Source organism: Salarias fasciatus, chromosome 5, assembly GCF_902148845.1.
Source record: "Salarias fasciatus chromosome 5, fSalaFa1.1, whole genome shotgun sequence".
In the NCBI taxonomy this organism is placed as follows: domain Eukaryota; kingdom Metazoa; phylum Chordata; class Actinopteri; order Blenniiformes; family Blenniidae; genus Salarias; species Salarias fasciatus.
Window position 1 is genome coordinate 7,641,343 of NC_043749.1, and position 10,002 is coordinate 7,651,344.

Sequence of the window (10,002 nt, forward strand, 5' to 3'; positions counted from 1 at the left end):
ATGAGAATGGCATCTATCAAGCCCATCCTCGGCGAGGCTGGACACTGAAACTATGCGTGAGCACTGAGCCGGACCTTGAAGATTGAATGCATGTTTGGCACGGCACCTCTCCGCCTGAATCCCCACCTTGTAGCAACAGGTTACACACCTGGCCTCCCTCAAATGCACTTATAGCGCACGGCTTTGGCTTTCCTCTCCTCTCTCCTCTGCGCGTTCTGCTCATGACGCCCACCATGGTGGAGCACGGCGGCCTGGACATCATGTGCCTCAACAAGTACTGCCACAGCTCCTCGTCGTCGTCCAGCTCCGAGCAGGACAAGAGATTTTCAGCAAACTAAAGATGGGCTTGTCGGGGGACTACCCGCGGAAGAACGCGGAGATCCCGGGCGTCAGGACGGACCAACCTGCTGCTGATCGGGGCGGCGCTGATGCTGGCCATTGCGCATCATGACCCCTCCGTCAGGGAAGAGCACCTGCTGTCCTTCGCCACCTGCCTCATGATCCTCCAGCTGATCTGGATGATGTGGTACATCCTGGTGCGGGAGAGGCAGAAGAACACGCGCACCGAGAGAGATGTGCACGCCACCACGTGCTGGATAAGAGGCGAGTTTGTGAAGTTAGAGAAGTCGCTGCGTAAAAATGTGAAACTGTTTTATTCCAAAGTGTAAATGTCAACATGATGATCAATATTTGTGACAACTAAATGAGAATCTGAACTTTCATTAACTTTACCAACACATTTTTTTTCTTTAATTAGTATACTTATTAACCCAGTGTGTGTTGTTTTTCCTCTACAGGTGGATTGACTCTTCTTGCACTCCTTTCACTGATTATGGACGCTTTCCGAATTGGGTATTATGTTGGCTATCAGTCTTGTGTGTCGGCTGTGCTCGGGTATATCCTGTCATCCATGCAAGTCACACCATAGCACAGGTAAGTTTACAACCCCAGTTTAATTTCAATAAAGTGATAATCTTTCAGCGGTGTTAGAAACCGTGTCTCTTTTACCTGCACCTCTTAAGGTCTTTGAATAATGTGCTCTTTGTTGTTAAGGCAAGCACAGAGTTGCTGCTACTGCAACAATATAATCCTGTCATTCAGTGTAGGCATCAGGGGATGAGTAAAAACACAAGATGAAATAGAATAAAGGACAATTCTTTTTTTTTTCAAATGTTAAACTTTTTCTAACTTTTGTTACTTCTTTGTGTTTTTGTTCAGGTGCACTTTCTCTGGTTTCACATTAAAGACGTCATTAAGAGCTTTGAGACATTTGAAAGGTATGTGTTATCATTTGACATTGCCATTTAGATTAATAATGCCCTAAAATAATAAACTATATTAAATGCATAAACCAGCACAGCTGATGATTTTTCCAGGCTGTCACCTCTCTGGATCTAAAACTTTTTTTCACCTGTTGGTTTCCTCAGATTTGGTGTAATCCATGCAGTGTTTACCAACCTCCTCCTGTGGTGCAGCGGCGTGATGTCAGAGGCTGAGCACTTCTTGAACAACCATAAGAGAAGACTTTCTGCCTTGGGCTATGAAAACCTCACTATAGGTAATGGCCAAAGGGTCGATTGCTGGCTTGTACCTGGAAGAAAAGCACAATAGTCCACTTGAGAGCTCACTTCAATGGATGAAAGAAAAAGGAAGGAGAGGTTCGCGAGGGGAAGGGAGGTTAGCTCGGCGGCCCGGCGGGTCTTGTTTGTGTCGAACGTCTCTCTATTAGATTTCAGGAAACACGGTGTTGCTGGAGCGCGGGCCCCCTCCCTGGCCTTTTCCCCACACTTCAGCCGCAACCACCCTCCTTGGCAACCCCCCGCTTGACCTCAGACGGCTTTGTCCCCAGGCTGCTTAGTCCCCAGGGTGCTGCAATTACAGTAACTGATACATCTAAGCCTAGGGTTGGGGGGCTAGGCTGCTCCTCCTCATATCCGGCTGACTGTGAGGCTGGCTGCACCCTGACTGTTGTTCCCTTTTTAATTAAAGGGTGCAGGACCATAGTGGTGGCCTTTCGGGGGGAGAGGGGGAGGAGGGGAGGGGGGACATGCTAGGATTTTTTTCTGAGATGGTCTTCTCGATGGCAACAGTATACCACAGCGCGTTGGGTAGTGTGAGTGCTGCAAGAAGAAGAAAAAAACAAGACTTTACTAAAAGGCCATTCAGTATTTACGATAAAATTTCACACTGAAATGCAGTTTAAATTGCTTTGGAATTTCTTTTTGGGACCAGCTTTTTAAGAAGCAGTGTTACTTATTTTTTTGTTCCGTCATAGAATTAAACAGTTGCAACAACATTCACTGCTGCTTTTAATACCCCGATCCATTCTACTCCCACTCACCACTATCATTTGTCTTGTGAGACATGGCTATGTTGTGTGTTTGTACTTTTTTGTGAATTACAAGATAATTGACACTGAGCACACCACCTTCTGTAAATAGCTTTTATGCTTCCACAAAGGGTCCCGCCTCGAGTTTGTCATAAGTTAATGAAGTGTAGAGTCAGTGTACTGAAAGGGTTTCCAGAGAAGACTGTGCGAGTCAGACTGCTTTGTTACTAGAACAAGTCAATGATCAACAGCTCTCATCTGCAGGTGGGAATCAATCTTCAAAGGAAACAATGACAGGATTAGATCAAGTGTGTTAGCCGACACCACATCTTTTAAAATGACTGTACATATTGATGATCATATCGCACCTTATGTGCTTTTCTTAGGCTTTTGAATTTGCAATGCCTCTTATGCATTTTTACCTTTTTCTTGGTTTTTCCTCACAGAGCACTCAGAGCCAGCCTGTAACTGCACCACCAGCACATGCTCCATGTTCTCCAGCAGCCTCTACTATCTCTACCCATTCAACATTGAGTACCACATCTTTGTCTCTGCCTTGCTTTTTGTCATGTGGAAGAACATTGGACGCAACATTGACCTCTCTTCAAACCGGAAGCGACTGGTTACCAAAACCCAGGGCTTGACCTTAGGCCCCATTGTGGGTCTGCTTGCACTTGCCAGCACCATCGGGATACTGGTGGTCTACATTACCCATGTAGAGAAGTCCCTCCTGATGCGTCAGTCGGCCATTTCTATGTTCTACATTTACGGCATCGTCATGCTGGTGGTCATGTGCTTCGCCGGTGCTTCAGGTCTCGTCATATACCGAGCGAACCACATGCCACTGGACACCTCCAAGAATCCGTCCAGACAGCTGGACACAGAGCAGCTTTTCGGATCCTCCATTGGGTCCTGGTTCATGTCCTGGTGCAGTGTAGTGGCTGTGTTGAGCACCCACAGCAACCCGCCCTACCGCTGGACCAACCTCATCTACTCCCTGCTTATCGTGTTGGAGAAGTACGTCCAGAACCTCTTCATCATAGAGTCCCTGTACCGCCAGCAGGAGGGCAGCGAGCGGGACGACCCAGAGTTACCTGCTGCTCCGGAGATCTTCTCAGTCACCTCGTCTCTGGCTCCTCCGTACAATGGCATCATCAACCGGTCTTACGAGACTCCGGAGAGAACCTGTGTCACCATGGAGAACGAGCAGGAGGAGAGCGGCCAGGTGTACCGGTGTCCACGGAAACACTCCGAGGTGCCGCTGCCTGTGGGGAAAAAAGTGGCCGAGTCTCCGAATATAAAGAGGCAGATCCTGAAGAACATCGCAGTTTTACTGATAATGTGCAACATTTCGGTGAGTATACATGAACATAACGTAAACATACCCTGTATTAACCCAGTCAGTACTTGGATTTGTGTTCATCCAATCAAATTTGCACATTTAACTTATCTTTCCTTTATGCTGTTTTTACTTGAAAATACAGACTGTTTCAGGGTAATCTAAATGGCAGTTTAGATTTACAAAATGGGTCTTAAATCAATTCATCCCAGGAGCTGAAGCTTCATCAATGTTCTCAGTTTTATAATGCATTTTAATACCACTTAGGTTTTGTGTCTGTATGTTTGTTTTGACTCCACAGCTGTGAAGTTTTATATCAGTGTCTCCATTTTTTGGGCATCGCAGCACAGTGTATCTTTATTAAAAACAACCTTCCTGCTGATACACAACAGCCATACAAATATAGCTGCTGTCAGGCTGGTTTGCTTTGGAGAATTTGGCCACTTAAGAGCCAGATCGTAGCCTGAAGAAAGTGAAATCAACATATCTTGGATATTGTCTTGTGTAGAGAATTATAACTTGTAATGACTGTAATATGTACCCAGGGTGTTGACTTTAGTTGCAACAGCTTCATATGGTAGTAAATTGTAGCTTTACAATTTCTTACGGTGCCCCCAGGTGGCCAAACGTTCATTAACTCAGGATTTTCTAATTAAAAGGACCCTTTTGCTTCATTTTCAGCTTTGGATCCTCCCTGCTTTTGGCTGCAGGCCTCAGTACGACAACGGGCTGGAACAGGAGACATTCGGTTTCAGCATATGGACCACAGTTCTCAATTTCGCTATTCCTTTGAACCTTTTTTACCGCATGCACTCGGTTGCATCTCTCTTCGAGGTGTTTCGCAGAGCCTGACGGATCACCAGCAGGATGACAATGCCAGATAACGTGCACAGGAACACTTGTCACCACCGGCTCCCGGCAGTGTCTCATGGCGCAGGTCAACCGTTCAGGAGGCAGTCTGGGTCACACTTCAGCAGACTTGAAGACAAGCCGTGGAGACAGACCAAATGTAGGTCCCTCAGTCGGGTGATCGCAGAGGAAGAGGCACCTGTTAGCCTGAGTTTCTTGAAGAAAAACCTTCTATAACACGAGACTTTTTAAAGAGTGATGAAAAGATTCCTTGGCTTCAGGTTTTTTTAGAAAGTGCCCTTTGTACTATTTGTTCTCTAATCACATTTCAGTAGATTTTTTTTTTTTACTTGAGAGTCTACATTATAGATTTATACACCGGGATGCACATTTGTACTGTTACAGATTAGTGGCTGGGCATATAGATTAGACTATAAACTTGATTTTCATATCTGAAAATATGACAGTGAAGCCACTGAACCATCTGTTAATTTCAGTTTCTAATATTACACTAGTACTGTATTTAACAGAGCCACTTGTACATTGATGTATCACTTGACTCATATTGTATCTATAACCGAAATGCACACAGCCTATAGGATAAGTTTCTCATTTACTTCCCCAAACTTGTTTGCATAGTTTATTGGTACAGTGTTAAAACATCTGAGCTTCAAGGCAATCAACAACGTTAGCACTACTTATTAAATTATCTTTGAGTTGGACTTTTGTTCTCATAAAATGACTCACAGAGTCACTAAAGGTTCATCAGCTTTCTTCATCAGTGTGCCTCGCTTCAACATGCTTCTCTCCTGTCTCAAAAAGCTCAGAATAAGTGTTTGGTAGCACTCTGTTTGACTTTATATTGAATATAAAGTTATGTAACACCAGGCAAAGCATGTTTCTAGTCTTGACTCTGATTTTTGTGCTGACATGATCTTGGATTAGGACTTTTCCAAGATTACCACACCAAAATAGACCGTGATAGTGAAGAGCAGGATTTGCTGTGATGACCACAGCTGCATCATAATACAGGCAGATGTTTACACCTGCAGAAAACACCATCACACTGACTAGTTGATTCTTGAAAAGCATAAATACGTAGCTTTACTGTACCAGTCTATAATAAATAAACAGCATTTGAGTGAGACATCTAACAGGTTCTCTACCTGGTGCTATCCTCAGTATGTGTTCTCAATATGTGCCAAGTTGTGGTCATATCCTTGTTGCAATATCCAGATTGCCCTTGTAAATACTGTTCAGCTGATCAAAATCATTCATACACTGTGACATGATTTTGAATTTCCAATTAAATGGTGCTGTAAGAAATAAAATGTACAATTGTGATACGTGTACCTTTTGCTTATTGCAATAAAATACTTTTTTTTTTCCAACTTTTGCTCAAGTCTGACTTTGTGGTGACTCCTGGGGCACAGCAATGCTGAGTCAACTGTAGGAGATGTTTACACCACAGGGTGGCGGTACGTGTTCACGGTTTCAGACAGTTCCGAAACTCGTAGCAGCACAAACTGCAGGTAAAGGTAAAGAAAGTGCTTACAAGTATCAGAAAACCACTTCACTTTCGAAAAATCAAAGTGTGGAGTTCATGAATAACACCATAAATAACATATAAATACTACTCAACAAAAGTGTGTGTGTAATAATGTGAATTTCAAACAATGTGAATTCTAAGTCTTTTTTTTTTTTTTTACATTTGGAACGCACCAAAAAGTCATCTTGAACGTCATTGATTATGTGTTGTGACTATTGTCCCGAAACACTCCTGATGTGTTAATTTCCCTGTGGTAACCTCTCGTATGTGTGTGTGTGTGGAGCGGCAGCAGCCTGAAGGCAGTGTGGGACACACAGGTTGCCTCCCGGCACGACATCCACAGATTACGGCTCCGTCCACTCCAGAGACTTTGGCATCGGGCGTCAGGAGATTATTTTATCGTCGTGTCACAACGATTTGACAGGCACGCGGACACGTCTAAAAATATCCGTGACGTTTCAAAGCCGGAAACGGCGCTGCTGCTGCTGCTGCTGCTGCTGCTGTGCAGGCAGGGACACCAAGACGCAGGACTCGTGGAAATCTTCACGCGCAAGCTGCGAGTGCAAATGTTGGTCACCTGTTCAGACAACTCCGAGAAGCTGTGACCTTCAGCCTGCGGAGATTAGAGGGAAAACGACCAACAGTGTTTAGTCTCAACAGACTTGTTTGTGCCACTTTTTCCCAATTACTGAAACACAAGCTTATAAAATTATTTTCTCTCATAGTTTGAGAAGTCTCAACTACCTCTTGATACCTGTACAACTAGAGCTTTTGATTGATATCGATTTTATTACTTAGTGTATTATGACACTGTTAATAGAAATCTCAACTTCATCCTTCCATCCATGCAAGCAGCAATGCGTCAAACAATAACAGCTATTCGATTAAGATAGCAGGGCAGATGCGTCTGTGCTCAGTGAAGGGACTGAACGCCTGCGAGCCTCAGGCTGTTTAGCCATTTCAGCACCATGGACAGCTCTATAAGCGCTATCACGACCGCCTGCAGGTCATGGTCACTTTTGCTTAAAGCAACACATCGTCTCCATTAAATATAAACTCACTGGGCGTGTCTAAGTAATCCTGAATGCATGCTCGGATCGAATGCTTGCACTTAGACCTCTCATTGTCTCTCAGGTTACTGCAGTCTGGCGTGATGTCAAGTCCTCAGTGTGTGTGAGGACTTCCACAGCCGGAGAAAAGAAAACAGCTGACTGATTTGGAGTTTGTTCAAACGTTATTTGGAGAATTCGTCACCTAAATTCTTCACACTATTCCAAACTTCCTCGCACCTGCTCTAACACAGTGCATTGTTGTGCGTAATGCTCGGGAAGGCGTGATAGTTAAATGCGCCTAACCCTGGTTATTGTGTGCGTGTGTGTGGGACTCCCTCCACACCCACACTGCGCTCGGGATAGCTCGGAATGAGAGATTCACAGCAGCAGCAGCAGCAGCAGCAGCAGCCAGGTCAGACGGGACCCACAAGGTTGCAACATGCGCTCGACACTGCGCTCTGCGTTTCAGCCCCTCAGCGCACCTGGCACATCGTGCGACTCGTTTTTAACGCGCTCAGTTCGCTCTCCCCGTCTGCTTTGCGCTCGACATCAGGCTGGTAGCGTCGCGGGTCATTTGGGACAGGACCGTGACTGGCTTATATCCGAGCCCGTCTCTGAGCACGGAGCAATGGACTGCAGTTTTACTTGAGGAGAGCAAATGGAGAACCCAGCCAAGTATCTCTCATCGGTGCAGGGGATCGACTCTGTGCCGGCACCCTCGGAGAGATCATGTGGAACACCACCGAAACGGAGGCAACGAGCGACGGGGGGAAGGACATGCTGGTGCGCACTGTGACGGGCTTTGCTCTCCCTGCTCATCCTGTGGACGCTTCTGGGGAACATCTTGGTTTGCTCCGCGGTGCTGCGCTTTCGGCACTTGCGAACCAAAGTTACCAACATTTTCATCGTCTCCCTGGCTCTGTCGGATTTATTTGTGGCCGTGCTGGTGATGCCATGGAAAGCGGTGGCAGAAGTGGCGGGATATTGGCCGTTCGGTACTTTCTGCAATGTCTGGGTCGCTTTTGACATCATGTGTTCCACCGCTTCCATCCTGAACCTCTGCATTATCAGTGTGGATAGATACTGGGCCATCTCAAGCCCCTTCCGCTACGAGAGGAAAATGACCCAGCGAGTTGCCTTTGTTATGATCAGCATCACTTGGACGCTGTCTGTGCTCATTTCATTCATTCCCGTCCAGCTAAACTGGCACAAAGCCAGCGCTGACGACGCGTCCGGAGCGCACAACTCTTCCACAAGTCGACAGATAGAGGAGAACTGCGATTCCAGCCTGAGCAGAGAGTATGCTATATCCTCCTCATTAATAAGTTTTTATATCCCCGTAGCAATTATGATTGTAACATACACTAGAATATATCGGATAGCACAGATACAGATTAGGAGAATAGCCTCTCTGGAGAGAGCAGCAGAACACGCGCAAAGTTGCAGGACCAACAGAATAGAGTGCCAACACCACAACACATTGAAAACGTCGATTAAACGGGAAACTAAAGTGTTTAAAACTCTTTCGGTGATTATGGGCGTCTTCGTGTGTTGCTGGTTACCTTTCTTTGTTCTAAACTGCATGGTCCCGTTCTGTGAAAAGCCTGCGACGGACCGGGACGCGGGTCTGCCGTGCGTAAGCGAAACGACTTTTGACGTTTTCGTGTGGTTTGGGTGGACCAACTCCTCCCTAAATCCCATCATATACGCCTTCAACGCTGAGTTCCGGAAGGCCTTCGCCAGCCTCCTGGGCTGCCGCAATTTCTGCTCCAACACACCGGTGGAAACTGTTAATATCAGCAACGAGCTGGTGTCATATAACCAGGACACGCTCATCCACAAGGAAATTGCGAACGCCTATGTTAACATGATTCCCAACGTGGTCGAATGTATTGAACACGAAGAGACGTTCGACAGGATTTCACAGTTTTCTCACAACAATGAAAACGCCACCGACTCGATTTGTGATTTGGAGGACTGCGAGGCAGATATCAGTCTTGACAGGATGTCACCGTTCACACCCAATGGATTACACTGACTCTACACTCCTTGTCTCCCCGTGCGTAATTGGATGTATTGATGATAATAATGTCACCACTCATTCATCTCCTTTGTTCCAGAATCCCCTCTCCACTGAGAGCACACTCTGGGCACACTTGCAGCTGATGTGGTGAGGGGAGGGGACCCAGTGACCTACTCAAAGATACTTTACTGGGTCACATTTACCCTCAGCCACAAGACCACTCTGCCACTGCTTGTGGTGTCATGTATGAAATGTGATGTTGTCGTCCCGTTTTGAAAAAAAAAAAAGTGATGTGTAGGTGTTTATTTACATGAAGAATTAAGTCTGTGTTCCTTTGTTTAAAGGTTCAGTGTCGCAGAAGCTGTTGATACTAAAAAGGCTTTGCAAAAGAGCATCAGTGTCCATCGAGCCCATCCAGTTGGAGGAGAAGTGTTTTTGTTAATTTTACTGAGGATTCATATCGGTAATCTTTTGCTGCTTAATAACTTCATGTGTGCCCATTTTTCCACTGAGTATGAGAACTGAGGGCGGCCTTAAAGACGGTGCAACCAAGACAGTCTGATGCAGTTATTCCAGCGCCTTATAGCTTATTTAAAGAATAATCCTGAGACGTGAAAGGAATGTGTCCTGTGGAGTTTAAGTTACACAATGCCAAAATGCAGTATTAACGTGTTTCGCCACTGTACCCACCACAGTCTCCTCCTACTCTGCAGCTCATGGACGAGAGCACAGTCTGACTCAGACTTTGCCACAGGCTTTGACAGACTATGGCGCAAAAGCAAGAAAATCAGGAAGTGGAAACACAACGTGAGCATGCCTGTGCACAATGGCGTCATCAATCTACATAATAAATGTAACAGA

The 10,002-nt window shown here is 45.7% G+C and overlaps 2 protein-coding genes across 2 annotated transcripts; both read left to right on the plus strand.

Annotated features, from left to right (window-relative positions):
- Positions 1 to 233: 233 nt before the first annotated feature.
- On the plus strand, positions 234 to 4,792 carry otop1 (otopetrin 1). Its single transcript, XM_030092107.1, is given in 9 exon segments — positions 234 to 318; positions 321 to 382; positions 384 to 603; positions 798 to 893; positions 896 to 933; positions 1,219 to 1,277; positions 1,428 to 1,558; positions 2,776 to 3,683; positions 4,350 to 4,792. Coding segments are annotated over 9 exon segments (1,770 nt in total). The 3' UTR covers positions 4,521 to 4,792.
- Positions 4,793 to 7,495: 2,703 nt separating this feature from the next.
- Positions 7,496 to 9,523, plus strand: drd5a (dopamine receptor D5a). The gene is given in 3 exon segments (XM_030092706.1): positions 7,496 to 7,828; positions 7,831 to 7,918; positions 7,920 to 9,523. Coding segments are annotated over 3 exon segments (1,377 nt in total). The 5' UTR covers positions 7,496 to 7,776; the 3' UTR covers positions 9,157 to 9,523.
- Positions 9,524 to 10,002: the final 479 nt, after the last annotated feature.